This window comes from Sparus aurata, chromosome 16 (genome assembly GCF_900880675.1).
Source record: "Sparus aurata chromosome 16, fSpaAur1.1, whole genome shotgun sequence".
NCBI lineage: Eukaryota > Metazoa > Chordata > Actinopteri > Spariformes > Sparidae > Sparus > Sparus aurata.
Window position 1 is genome coordinate 28,966,322 of NC_044202.1, and position 14,956 is coordinate 28,981,277.

At 41.6% G+C, this 14,956-nt stretch overlaps 1 protein-coding gene across 2 annotated transcripts in view; it reads left to right on the forward strand.

Annotated features, from left to right (window-relative positions):
- The window catches only part of trappc12 (trafficking protein particle complex subunit 12), a 91,312-nt gene that overhangs the window by 55,464 nt on the left and 20,892 nt on the right, over positions 1–14,956 (forward strand). For both annotated transcript variants that reach the window (XM_030443722.1, XM_030443723.1), the window contains exons 4-5: positions 11,113–11,226; positions 13,453–13,591. In XM_030443722.1, coding sequence (XP_030299582.1) covers positions 11,113–11,226; positions 13,453–13,591 — 253 coding nt within the window. The remainder of the gene's footprint in view (positions 1–11,112; positions 11,227–13,452; positions 13,592–14,956) is intronic.

Genomic DNA, 14,956 nt, shown 5'->3' on the forward strand with positions numbered 1-14,956 from the left:
GCTGCCCGAATTATTCTTGCTCCCAGGTCCACCGGGTTCTCAATGAATGGTGACGCCATCTCCGAATGAGTTACACAGTGAAACAGCGGCGCTTTTATAGCCCATTTTAAGCTGAAACTCTGATCATAACCTGGTCGGGACTAGGTTATGAGCTAAGCATAAGTTACCATGGTGATCTAGCCTGGTTAAAAGAGAGCCACCTTTGTAGTACAGGGAAGCCTGGCTTTAGACTCAACATACCTGCTAACACACTAAACTGGCTTCGCAGTACACCCCTCAGGTGTGGCTAACGTGAGCGCCGCTAACAGCTTCACAGAAACTTGTGACACAGACTGAACTGAATGCAATGATAGACAGGTATGTTGTTGAGAACATGCTCCTGTTATCAACAGCTGACTCAGACTCCTTCAGAGCACTCACTGGCAAAATATAGGGGAGAACAGGAGCCGGTCCGCCATGCAGAAATACATTTTCTTAATACATATGTAGATGCCGAGTACGCTAAAATGACTGCCGAGCTCAAAAGGGGGAAGAAATAAAAGTAACACAATAGTTACTTTTCCTGGTAACTAATTACTTTTATAGTGGAGTAATTCCGTTACTAACTCAGTTACTTTTTGGGAGAAGTAACTAGTAACTATAACTAATTACTTTTTAAAAGTAACGTGCCCAACACTGGTTAAGTGAAATCACTCAAATTTACCTAGTGACAACAGGGTTTGTGTGCATGATAGCATTAATTATAAGCTTTCAGAAAGCACTTTTGTATGTTCTTAAATGAGAAATAAGTTCACCTGAACACTAACTAAAGAGAAAGAAACAACCAGTCATGAATAGATGTCATGTTTTATAGGGGTAGTCACGCCAGCTGTGAACAGTTGTAACATTCAAGTTGTACTGGTAAGAACCATGAATGTTTTTGATGGGCCAGTGTGGCATGATTTGAAGTCATTATCTTGATGTCTTATTAGAGGTGCACTCGTTCACATAAACCACACTTAGTCATCATTAGCTCTTCATCCAGCCAGGTCACTATAGATGTTCTTGCTTGTTACCATTCTTCCCTATAATATTTAAATTAGACCCACTGTCCAAATAGTGATTATAATGTCCACATATTAATACACATTTTTGTGTAGCCCAGTTTATATTGAAACTAGGGATGTAAGGCTATGAAAATTTCACACTGCGGCAATAGTGACCAAAATTATCACGGTTATCGGTATACCGCGGTATATAAATGTAGGGCCCTATAAAATCCGTTTTATTTTTTCCCAAATTCCGTTTTATTTTTTCCCTAATTCCGTTTCTTCCGTTTTAATTTTTGGGGATTCCGTTTTTTCTGTTTTAATTTTTGTGAATCCCAATTTACTCTTATTATACTACCAAAAACAGTGTGTTTTTAATGTTAATGACTAAAATGTACACAAATTAAATAGAAATTACCTTAAATTAATTGTGGTGACAAACATATTTCCTCAATACTGTACCGTACAGTACAGCAAAGTGCATCAAAAACATTTGATTCTTCACACAGTAGTATATTTTGTGTTTTTATGGGTTTCATTGAATAAAAACATGGTCAGCTCTCAGGCAGATCCAGAAAAGCCTCCCAGCCCAGGCAGAGTCAGCTAACAGGGTTGTGGCTAACGGGGCTAGCTAGCTAACAGCAGCTACTGTTAGCAGCAGTTAACAGTCACTCTGGTGATATGCCGATAATATGAATCGGACAGGTGGCTAACTCTAACGCATTAACGTTACATACACCTTTAATTACGATTTCTGAGGTCTGCTTCTTTGCAAAACAACAGTTCACCTGACACATACAAGTCGTTCGGGAACTGCTCGGCTCTGTACTGAGGGGTAAATCTCAAGGTTCTCAGCTTTTACGCCGACAAAGACGGAGCCGTGAGCAGCCGCTTTGCCATGCTTACATTGTATTGACGGCGGAGCTCAGTCTGTGGGGAGGGGGGCGGCGACGACTTGTTGTGCCACCCAGATTTGGTTCCCCCCCGTGCAGTTTTCCCCAGACAAAAGTTCCTCTTCCACACGAGAACAACATTTCAGTGAAATTATGTCAAATTCCACGATATTCCACGTTAAAAAGTAGATTCCGTTCAAAATGTTGAAAAAACACAGATACAGCACTTTGTAGTGAGGCACAGCAGTTTTCATCAGCCTCAAAAAGCTAGGCCTCTCCACAATTTGGAATGACATAATATCCTTAACAATGTAGAAAGAAATGGCTGCATTTAGACCATTGGCTTTTTGTGATGAGAGCTCATGAGCAGCCTTTTTTTGAAACGTGTCCTTTAATGTCTGCGTTACAGAGGTAGAATGAGATGTAGTGGCAGTAGCACTCGATTGGCCAGCAGACCCTCTCTGTGAAAAAAATTTATAGAAAATGTCATTATTAATTATTACTGTCATTGTTACTACTAACAATACTAAGGGTGCAACCAACAAATCACAAAACACACAATTTAGATCATATGACTTTTGTGAGAAAAAGGTTGGATAATACTTTATTTTGGCTCTTATCTCTCTCTAGACACTTGTTATATTCACCATTTTATATTATTCTTTATATATAGTCTATTCTACAAATAATCCACAAGTATTATATTACTGATATTACTTATATATTGGTCGTCTGTCTCTCTGTCTTCTTGCTCGTCAGTTGTCAGTGGACTCGGTCAATCTGATTGGTCAGATGTCTGCTGAGCCACAGGTAGACGCTGCTCCGGTGAACGGAGCTGAGATGAAAGTCAGTCATCTCAGTCAGTTTGCGTTCACTAAATCAGTCCACCCAGTACGTGTTTCTAGATTTCACTTTTTAAAGTCGACCTAATAATTCCCCAAATATTGATGCAGAGCAGCAGTGAGGAGGATATGAGACAATTAATAAGCGGTTCAGATAATATGCCAAATCATGGATCAACTTCGTTCAGTTATACCACTATCTGGTCAGTTTACATTAGTGACAACAGCAAATTAGACAGAGAAAACTCGACATATACATACATCATGCACCCGAGCTTGAGGTTAATTTACCTTGCATTCGCTGAACAGTGGAGGGTGTTAGTCGCGTAAATTGGATGTGTTGCCGCCCCTTGCAACAACTTTCTTCTTGCAGCTCCTGCAGATCGGGCTGCCATCCTCGACAAGCTGTCCCTGAGCATTCTTATAATAACCAAAATACACACAACCTGCAGATTTGGTTCTCTTTGAAGGCGGAAAAATGCCTTGAGGGCCGCTACCATCACGTCCTCCCTCACGTCTTCTTCACTACATAACAAGCACATGTTGCACACTGCGCCTGCGTAGGGAGACTTGGATAAAGTATCTTGTGAGTTTTCCACACCGTGGTTATCGATCGCGGCGGTTACCATGGTAATTAAAATTTAAACGGTAACCTTCACCGTCGGGAATTTTCCCATGGTTTACCGTGACACCGGTTACTGTTACATCCCTAATTGAAATGTTGCACTGCCAAAAAAAACAATGCATTTCCTATAGCTGCTTCACAATGTGCAATGACATGATGGCCTAGGAGCTATGTTGTCTGACCAGATTCAGGGACCCTTATTTCATGCCAACTCCCATTTTGCTCCCCCATCATTTCCTGTCTATAGACCATATACTAACGAGTAAAGCCAATTATTCACATGTGCATGTGGTCGCGTGCTTTCAACTGGCTCAGGTATACACTTTTAACAAGGAATGTATTTCAGGATTTCTGATAATGAGGATTTAAGAAAATTATCATGTCAAAGCATATTTAATTGGAAAAAAATAAAATAAAACTAGGCCTAACAGTCCTGTTAAGACAATCAGGCCTTATCCAATATTAAACTTTATAGCCCTGTATCACCATGGTTTAAGCCAACTTGTTCTGTAACCGTTAACCACTACAATATTAAAATAGGTTGGAAGAGGACACAAAGTAACACTACAAGCAACATTGATTCTAAAGCAAAAGTAAATGTTTGATTTGTATTATCAACAACTTAACACAACTCAAATGCAGCTCCGATATGGCTGTGAGGAAACAACTGGTAAGTAGTGAAGCTAATATCTTTGTGATGAAACTGCTACAATTGCAATGAAACTTCACTGTAAACGACTGACATTCAAAGCACTAGTCTCATCATTTATCAAGAGACATAACCATTACCACCCTGACATCATATGTGTTGAGCCGTGCAGTGCAAAATACTGGTTAGTCTGAGGAAAGAGATCATCACAGGTTGGCCTGGTCATCTCTGCTACTAAGCAGGACAATTGGAGCTTGGCTTAGTTAGTGGTTATCCCATCTTGCAGAAACACATTTGGTAACAGATTGTCATGTCACATTGTGGCTAAAGCGGCTACACCAGGTCTGTGGAAAAATGCTTGGAGACAAAAGTTGACCCATTAAAATTGTTAAGATTCAGTATGAATTTCAGTCACTATAATGGGAACTGACAGCTTCAGAAAAAAATCATTCTAATTTTTAGATTAGCATGTTGAATATGGTCAGGTCTCTGATTGTTCTCTGACATTTTTCATCAGTGTGGAGGAAAGATGTCAGTATCTCACTCAAGGACACTCATAATCGCATCCTGTCTTTAATGGAGTCTGACCCTGTGACCTTCTGTTCACAGAAGATCGCCTCCTAAAACAAAGAGGCTGCCTGCTGTCTATTCATCACTAGGGATGCGCATCGTTAACCGGTTTCGTTTGGGAACCGGTTCTGAGTCAAATGATTCTTTGGAATCGCTAACAAAAACCCTTTACGATCCCGCTATCGATTTTTCCCGGGGCTGTGCCGCCACTGTAAACAAATGTACCCTACTCACAAATTTGCGATGACGTCACACACACAAGCTGCTGCAGAGCAGAGGTGAGCTGAGCTGAGCTAATAAAATTAAAAAAAAAGAGGTGAGCTGAGCTGCTATGTGTGATGCACTGTGGAGAAATGTCGTCCCGGCAAAAACGATCCAAAGTCTGGCTGCATTTCACAAAGCAGGACAACACCTCGGGGATCGTCACCTGTAATACCTGTAAGAGGGATCTGCGCGCCAAGGGCGGTAATACAACTAATATGTCAAAGCATTTGGCCACACAACACGGCATTACACTCCAGCAATGCCGTGTGTTTGACGCACTTAGCAGCACCAGTGCTAGCACTAGCACAGCAGGTAAAATTAAACAACTGGCTAACCTCGTGTAATAATGATAAAAATGAGGTTGATTTAATCAGCCCGGCCCTGCCCGTTCCTTGTTTGTTGTTCCTCTTGTTCCTCTATGGGATTATCCTTAGCCAATAGCCACTTGGCTTGTGGACTCATCTTACTCATTTGAGTATTGTTTATTCTCAGCAGTGAATAATTAAGATTTATATTAATAAACCAGGTTGTATTCTTTTCTGTACTCATTTACTACTTGTTTTTCAGCCTATTTGGGAATCGATAAGAGAATCGATAAAAAAACAGATCGATAAACAGGAATCGATAAAGCATCGGAATCGATAAATCCTTATCAATATACATCCCTACTCATCACAGCTGCTGTATTAATGTTTGCCTGTAATGTTTGGTTTGGACTGGTATGGTTCAGGATCTGAAATTATGGGCTGGCCTTAGAAAATAACATACCATAGAGCTATGCGTGGTTGCAGTGCTGCATTGTTACATAAGGCCTGAGCTGAAGTTCACTTATCCAGCTCTGTGAGTTTTTGTTTTTGTTCACTTTGGCCTCGCTGCAGCTCCCTTGGCTCTCACCTCTCTTCTCCTCATTTCCTGTTCTCCACTCTGCTACACTACACTGGTCCTTTTTTTTCTTTTTCCAAGTCTTTTGGCCCAGAGTTGCTTTTTCATCCACTATGGCCAACTTTGACTTCTGCGCTCTTACACTACATGTGGTCTGGATTTCTACCATCCAGATCCTGCTTATCCTCAGTTGAAACTCCTTATCCCTCTGTGTCCTTTCTGAACCCTGTATGTGTGTGCATGCAGCATCACTGCTGGCTGTACTTATTTCACTTACTCACACCATAAATAATAAATAATTTCCCTGTCTGGGATCATTAAAGTAATTCTATCTATCTATATTCCAATCTCACACAGACACCTACAAATACATGCTTATACACCTGTGTTCGTATGCCCCGTGTCAAGGCAGCAGTGTACTGTAACTTACAGTAGGATATGTGTGTTTGAGTGACTGCAGCTGCTTTTGGCCGTCCAGGCTGCCTCCTTGTTTTCAGCTTCATTTCCCCCCCTAATGAAGATTTAGAGGCAGCACAGCTACTGGCACAGGGCAGGGGAGCAGAGGCAAGAAGGATGGGAGGGATGAGGATGTAATTACAGCAGGAGGAGAAGGGAGGCAGAAATGAGAGTCAGAAGGAGGGCATGGAGGAGATGGAAGGAGAGGTAAGAAGCATCAAGTTTGGGAGACAGAGGAAGACAGAGAGGCAGCAAGGCAGGCAAGAGAAAAAAGGAGGAAGGAGAAGGGAGGGATGGAGGCTGAAGGGGAAGAGAGGACAGCTACAAAAGAGACAAAAACCATAATGACTTTTGGTATAAACATGACTAGAAATAAAGTAGGCCTCCCTCTTTCTGTCCTCAACTCTTCTAATTAGTGTCCAGGCTGTGATGAATGGCACAACACTTAGTGTGTGTCTGTGTGTGTCTGTGTGTGTGTGTGTGTGTGTGTGTGTGTGTGTGTGTGTGTGTGTGTGTGTGTGTGTGTGTGTGCACGCGCGCACATGCACAATCACTGTCCACAGTGTTTGTGTGAGTGGCCGCTTTGTCTGACAGTCTCTACACATCAGTATAAACACTGTCAGATGTGCACTTCCACACACAGCTGCCTTATTTCATATCGAGTGACCTTGTTTGCAGCATTAAATGTCACATTGAGTTTGGGGTTGACACTGTCATATAACTGTATTAACACTGTATTTCAAGGCCAAAGAGGCTTTTTTCCCCCGGTTGTCAGAAGTCCTGCCTTCTTGCACTATTTGACCTCTGAGAATTTTCTCTGTTTAAATATGTTCTGTTTTGTTTTTCCCATTAGGGATTTGCTGACTGGAGCTACAATTTGGGTCTTTTGTTCTTATAGATTTGGCAAATCAATACTGAGATTTCGGAACTTTGCAACCTTAAAAAAACAATATCTTACAGGGAAAGTTAAATTTGCATGGAGTTGAAACAACTTTTCTGATGTTCTGTATTTCATACCACTGTAAAGTAAATATCTTTTGGTTTTGAACTTTTGGCTGGACAAAACTATTAACTAACTAACTAAACAGAACTAAATTAACTTGTTTAATCACTTGAAGTCTGCCTCAAAAATGTGTTTCTTCTTGTACCTACAGTTGAATGTTTAAGCCTCACTCTGTAGAATTAACAATAGAAGGCTGTTTTCAAATTCATTGCTTGGAGTCTCAATTTCCTTTATTCTTAGTTAAAGTCAGATATAAATGGTGTGTCTATGAGCATGAGTTGTGCATCACACATAATATGAAAGCCAATCCTGTTCCAATATTCAGCATACACATAAGTGTGATGTAGAAACCTGAAACCTTCAGTGCACATACACTGAGACGCAGTGAAATAGACCTCTTCAGAATTAAATTCCGCAATAGCGCCACAACAAAGGCTTGACATTGCACTGCCTTTGTTTGTTCCCACTGAACAGTGCGGGCCTTGCATCGCTTCAGTATGTTATATTATACAGCATGCCAGTGTTACGGAACAAAAAGAGGGGTGACAGTACACATCATAATTTTTAGATCAGTAGGGTTTTTTAATGTGTTTCTCAGCCAGTTTCCATATGTAAATCTAAACATATCTCAGCAAACTGTTTATAATCCTATGGATGCTGTTATATTGAGTTGTGATTGAGATCCTTACCCACCATGCATTGTGGAAAGTGACGTTTTTTTGCTTGAAATTGCATCACATAAATCTGCATCAGTATAGCAGACCCTGTCAATCTCTCACTGTTGGAGATGGATGCTGTTTTCTAGGTGTGAGTTCACTGAAGACTTAATGGGGACAATCAGGTGACTGTTCACTTTGGTGATTTTATCTTTTTTATAAGTTGCCAAAGACTTAAAGCTACAATAACACATTTCTGGAAGGCGACCAAGACATGAATTAAATTTTTTTGCTCAAAATCACATCATAGAATCACTTGTGTTTTTCTGAGACATATTTCCAAAAACTGCTCCATTGTTTTACATGTATGTATGTATGTACACGAATTTGCGTCAAATTGCATTCTATCATTTACTTTGTATGTAATGAAGTTACGCGATAGGGCTGCACGATTCTGGAAAAAATGTGAATCAAGATTTTTTTGCTTAGAATTGAGATAACGATTCTCTGGCACGATTTTTTTCACAAAATGTTTATTGCACTGATGAACTTGAACAAAACAAAAAAAAAAACATGATAGTATGGCAGATACTACTATGCCTCTGCCAAAGCAATGTTTTTTTTGTTCATTTCAAGTTCCATAATTGGATGAGAAATTATTTTTACACAAATAAAAAAATTTAAAAATTAGTCTCCCAAGATGAGAGGGCATGCTTTTATACCTCATGCTGTACAGGGTTTATTGGGGCCGTATCTTAAGCTAGGTGATATGTGATAGCTGCTGTGATCGGCTTTCTAAAACGGAGGCATAATTTTCTTCCTTGTCCTGTTGTGGCTACAACAACAAGCAAACCAACCATACAGCTAGAGATCCAGGAGACGCCAGCATCTCCCGATCTCAGCGGCTGTGCAGTTGCTCTTCTAGCAGGCGAGGTGGAAATAAGTGTACCCTCCGAGGTGGGAAATCAGCGGACCAAAACAGACCCCCAATTTGCCGCCCTCTGTCTAAAACCGCGGACCTAGCCGCCAAAAGGACGGGCAGATTGGCGGCTTGCAGCCCCGTCTAAAAACGGCTTCTCACTCATTCCTTCCATAGGGCGCGTTCAAGTTGACCTCCTGCTGCCTGATCACATCAGCGAGATCTGCTGGTGACAGCAGGGGCGGGGATACAAACGCTGCTATCAAGTCGGACACTCTCTCTTCCCGTAGACGTGACGTGACCTGGCTGAGCTTGCAGTGTTTGCCTTTTTCGTCAAGGAAGAAGTGGAGGAAATTGAAATTCCATTAATGTTTGAGGAAAATCAACAACGACTGCGATCAGTTTTCTTACCTGATGCTATGGGAACTTTGCTGGCCTTTTTCTCATATTAATCTCCTTTGGAAATTATTCAATCAGAGATGTTCAAAGTAGTAGCTAACTAAAACATTTGGGCTGAGGGAATAGAGCAGTGGAACTGCTACCGTGTTGCATGCAGACGACCGGGGATCAAGACCCGTGTCAAGCCTGTCTTTTTTCAGAGGATGTATTCATCTGATTATGTGTATGACAGACAGTTCATATTTAGAGACAACAGAATGTGACAGCTTTGTCACAATAACAACTTCAAATTTGGATACTTTGTAATTGCTTCACTTTAAACGATCACACAGTGGCTCATCAAGAGTAGATGAAGAGCCTAAATGTTGTCTTACTGTAAATGATCATGTTCTGTTTTCCTTGTAATGTCACGATTAAATACATTTGAACTTTGTCTATCTGGTACATTATAGTAAGTCTTGCACAATAACAATACAATTACAACAGTTACTCATTATTATGATGACAACTTCGCTTAGGTGCATGATTATATCACAGCTGAGGGGAATTTGCTGACTACATTTAACAAATAAGCATAACATAAGATGAAGCATTTTCTCATAGCAACATTTTTCACAATGAATGAAATACATTTCAGTGAATGAATGAAATACAATAATCAAATGACTGAATCAGATGCCTTGTTCCGCTGCGCCATCTCATCACACACCAAATAGCTCAGGATAATTCTCTGTATTGTTAATGTGACGGGAACAGAAAGGGTTCATTAATAAGAGTGGATAGTACAGATAACACTGGACACAGCAGTTAACCACTTCTCCATCATCACCCTAAGCTGACAGAACTGAGCAGTTTATTGACGACATCTTTCAGGGTTGTTGTGTTACATGAAGGATTTTATAGGTTTATTCATGGTGACTGTCCCATAGGTGCGGCCACACGGCTGCTACTGATCTGAAAGTATTTGATATTTGAGTAGAAAAGAGGCAGAGGCCTTATGGATATGGAAATTCATCGGAACACACGTCATATACGTCAGCGTAGATGAAAGCCAATTAGGGCAAAGTCCTGACGTCATGAAGGTGGGTCTGGGGTCGCGCAGTACCTGGAGAGCAACTGCGCGAATGCTCTGCAGCAGCCTCGCTCCCGCGATAACTTCAGGTCATGTGACATCAGATGCGGAGCAGAAACCACTCCCATCCAGGTCATCGTCGACACATTTTAACCAGCATGCATCACGATTTAGGCAGCGCTGCGCAGCGCTTGATCTTGGGCTCGCCTATACACTTAACTGCAGGCGGGCTTCCGCCACTGAATCACGTGTTGTAAAGACGCTTTACCACAGGTTGAGGGCGGAGGCAGCGGCAGTGCTGCGTTTGGGGGCGCTTCAAAAAGTCCGGGAGGAAAATAGGAGCATTTGTTTGTGATTCAGCTCGAGATATAAAATGCTTCAGAATCGCTGTGTGTAGATATGAGATCACGTGTATGTGTGAATCGAGATCGCGATTTTTTAACGATTTTTTGTGCAGCCCTATTACGCGATATGTGTAGTTGCATTAGATTTGAACATAGCAGAACAGTTGAGCACTGACAGCAGTTGATGAGTCTGTGGTCTGTGTCCGAAATCACACCCTTATTCACTTTTTGTTGTACACAGTAATAGACATTCAGTAGTTTACTCTATAGTCATAAGTAAATTGAGATTTCAGATACTTATAAATCATCATCATTGACAGCTGTATTGTCTCTTAGCTGCCTGACGATCTAGTGATGAGCTCTTGTGTCACACAGCCATAAGTTTTCCAGGTCAAGAATGAACTATCCACAAAAATGTGATGATACATTGTTTGTGATATGCCATCTATCATCAGTCAGTCATGGTGTGTTTTTCAGATTCAGTGTGTTGTGTATTTTTCTCTCCTGCAGAGCAGTAAGAACTGGCGGGCTGCGGTAGACCTGACAGGCCGGCTGCTGACAGCTCATGGTCAGGGATATGGAAAGGCAGGCCAACCAACATCCCACACCACCGACTCACTGCAGGTAAGACGCCAGCAACTCGTCATCCATACATTCATCTCTCTCATTCTGTGTTGGAAAGTGAAGCCGCAACATGGCTTTTTCTCCAGATTCATGTTATAATTCCCATATAGCACTTGAAAAGTCATATTTTAATACATTTTTGTTCATTTATATGTTTCCAAATTATTTTCAGTGATACTATTTTTAGTTTCACTACAGGGGGGTCAGATTTGGATTTTTTTTCCCTTTAACACCTCTGCACAATATGTTGGACATGACCGTGACCAAAACATAGACATTTGCAAGAAACGACAGTCTGGGATACTTTTCATTATTTATTTTCTTTTGCGATACTTGTCTGTGAGACTTAGAATTAATCGTCCGTGCTGTTGCCTTGTGATTCATATTACTGTTTGTTTTACTTTCCTAAACATCCTGGCACAGTTTTGAAGTCCAGGCTTGAAATCAATGAAAAAGGTCAAGTGAGTTGGATAAAAGTCAGCGGCAGGAAGAAACCCCACCATCCACAGAGCATGCTGTTGGTGAAATGGCCAAAGTGCAACAGAAGGAGTGGGAATTGCAAGATACTGTTACCCCCAATTTCCACTGGATACGTCTCCGCTGCATTGCGTCTCCGCCACGCCGGCGGAGCAGATACGTTTCACTTTAGTCTATGTGTCAATCCCCACCAGGTCCGCTGCACTGCGTATCTGCTCCATCCCAGCTCCGGCAGTCCAGAGCCCTCCGGCACAGATACCGAGACTTCTATTTCTGGCGGATGCCGGAGCACGACGCAGCAATTCAGCTGAATTTAGCACGGAGCAGACAGGAAGTCAAGCGCCGAAATAACAAACAGCATCTGGTTACCTTTCAAAATAAAACACTCCGTGTTGACACCAGCACACAAATCTCACAAAAGAGACAAACACAAGCTCTTCTGCTGATCCTTCGGTTGGGAACACTTCGTGTTGTTGTTTTGAATAACACAGACCTATAACTGCGGTCGTGAGTGATTATGTGATTATCGCGGGAACTCCTCGGCCTCGTGAACCAGCTGTCTACCGTACTGCGCCGTGGCGGACTCAAACTGCAACCAGTGGGGATTGCCGGACGGCGGAGCAAAACCGGATCGGAGCCGCAACGCAGCAGACACGTATCCAGTGGAAATTAGGGGTCATTCAAACAGCACCTCCCCGTGTGGCAACATGAGGAAGTGGACTCCATCCAAAGCCATTCAGCCTGTTAAGTCTGCTCTTCACTCCAGGGATGTGGTTGGCCGGTCTCAGTCATTAGATCCAGCAGAAGAGGCGGCTTGTGATGGAGGAGGTGAGAAGACTGGAGTCAGAGCGACATATTACTGTCATCTCAATGGCCAAGCATGGCCAATGGACCACCTGGGAAAGTGAGGAAAAGAGAAATACCACACCCCAAAACCTGAAGAAGTGGTTCAGAGAAGACCCCACTTCCCTTTGTCAAGAACCTGCATCACTAAGGCACATTTTAACAGAATGAACTATGATTCTCACCCAAGGGCATTGTACTTGGCAGCATAACCAAGTTCTCAGACAGCTGGCATCAGTCTTGGAACACAGGCAAACACTGGCAATATTGGTTGTTCAGAAAAGAAGACAACAACTCCGATGGTCCCACACTACTTCACAGCATCATCAAACTGCAACTTTTGCTTTCGATTGAGAGACACCTAGTGGCAGAAATTACAGACTGTGCTTTTTTATATCAATATTAGCACTGGCCTCAAAAATCCAATCACAAATTAATTGGTTGGACTCAAGAACAAAACATTGCATCAGAATTGCAATACCATAATGTAATTCTTGAATAACGTAAGAAGATTATGTAATAAATACTGCACTACTGTATATCTCCAAATCGTAACAATGTCTCACATCATCGATAAAAAAAGAACTGTACTGTAACAATGAATGTCAAGACATTTTCTTACATTGTTAAGATCTTACGTATTCTTTTCTTTTTTCTTTTTTTTTACCAAATTAATTGCAAAACAAATGCAGTTTTGGTATTAATTAAGAATGTTTGAATCAAAAGACAGGCACACAAAAACACTGAGTCTTACTGATGAGTGAAAGGGAGCACTACAACAGTGACCAGTGGAGATAAGAGAATTTTTTGTGAGATCTTTTTGATGTTTCTTTTTTCTCATTGAATATTTGATGAGCACTTTATGCATTTAACTAACAGAGAGAGGCGTGTCTGTGTGTGTTCCAGCTCTGGTTTGTGCGCCTGGCCCTCCAGACAAAACTGAACCTCTTCCAAAACGCTGAGCTAGAATTTGAGCCCTTTGGCAACCTGGACCAACCAGATCTCTACTATGAGTACTACCCCACTGTTTACCCTGGGAGAAGAGGTACAGACACACACACACACACACACACACACAGCTTGCATACAACAACACAATCCTCTGTCCCTCGGGGTCATTATTGTTAACCTTTTGTGTAGGAGGAGCACACAACACAGTTGGATTGTAAAATCATGCATCATTTCATCTCTCTATAAAAGCAAGGACTCTCTGTCTATCTGTCTGTGTGTGTGTGTGTCTGTGTGTGTGCCTCAAATATCTCTGCAGATCAGGATCAGACTGACCTGAAACGTGGCTGCTGCGTGGTTTAAGGGTGTGCAACGTCGGATTTGTTTGGACTACAATGATACCGTTAATAAATGATTTCATAAATGATTTACCAATTCCGCCATAGCCACGTGCGCACCAGAGCCAATCACTGCAGAGCCCACCCCCATGCCCCACCTCCTGAGTCAACGCACGCGTCCAAATAATGTGACCAATTTAAGATGACATGGCAGCAAGATGCAGCCTCCGTGAGACTCGGTTCCGACCTATGTATTGGTGCAGCCTTCAAACTATATACCAGTTTTTAAAATGTGTTGATAGGTCAAGTAAAACTGGACTTATGATAATTAATGTCCGTCACGTTTTTTTTGCGAACATTGCTGTCACGTTTGCTGTGCGTTTGGTGCAGGAAGAAACGATAAAAACAGGCTTTTCTCACGAAAGTGTCTGCAAGCAGGAAGTGTTTGCAAGCAAAAAAACCCTGTGCTACTCCCTTTCCTATTGGTCGAAAAAGGCACCACAAAACACCAAAACAACGAGGATACAGCTGAATGTGGAGGCAGTGCAGCTCTTCATTCAACTGGAAGGAGCCAAGTGAGCCCTGAGCATTGCCTGCATTTAAATGTATATAGTTACATTTAACTTTGTAAATTTCAAACACTTGTGCACAAGTTTAGCAAACAACAATGTGCATTATAAGTAATAAAAAATGGTTTGTTAAACATATTTGTGGTTTTCACAGTAAAAAAAGCTGACTTGTTCCTACTCAGATTTTATGTTTTTTTGTGATTTTAGGTCCATTGTGTTAATACAGTATGTCAAAATGAAAAAATTACTGTACAGTCACACATGCGAGGTTGTGCTGAAAATATTGACACCAAACAAGGCAAGGTAAATAGTTATTAAGGTGAAATATAATGGCAAAATCAACATTAGTCAAAAACGGCCAATTATACCCTGGAATATCGGATTTCACAACAAACCTATTTATCCCTGACGTCCCACCTTCAAACACAGCCTCATTTGGCCATCCATGAAAAAGCTGCTTAACCTCCCACTTTTTATAGGAATACATACTTTCTACAGGCAATGCACTGGTAGAATTGAGTAGTAGTATTCGTGATAGTGCTGACAAGCTTCTCT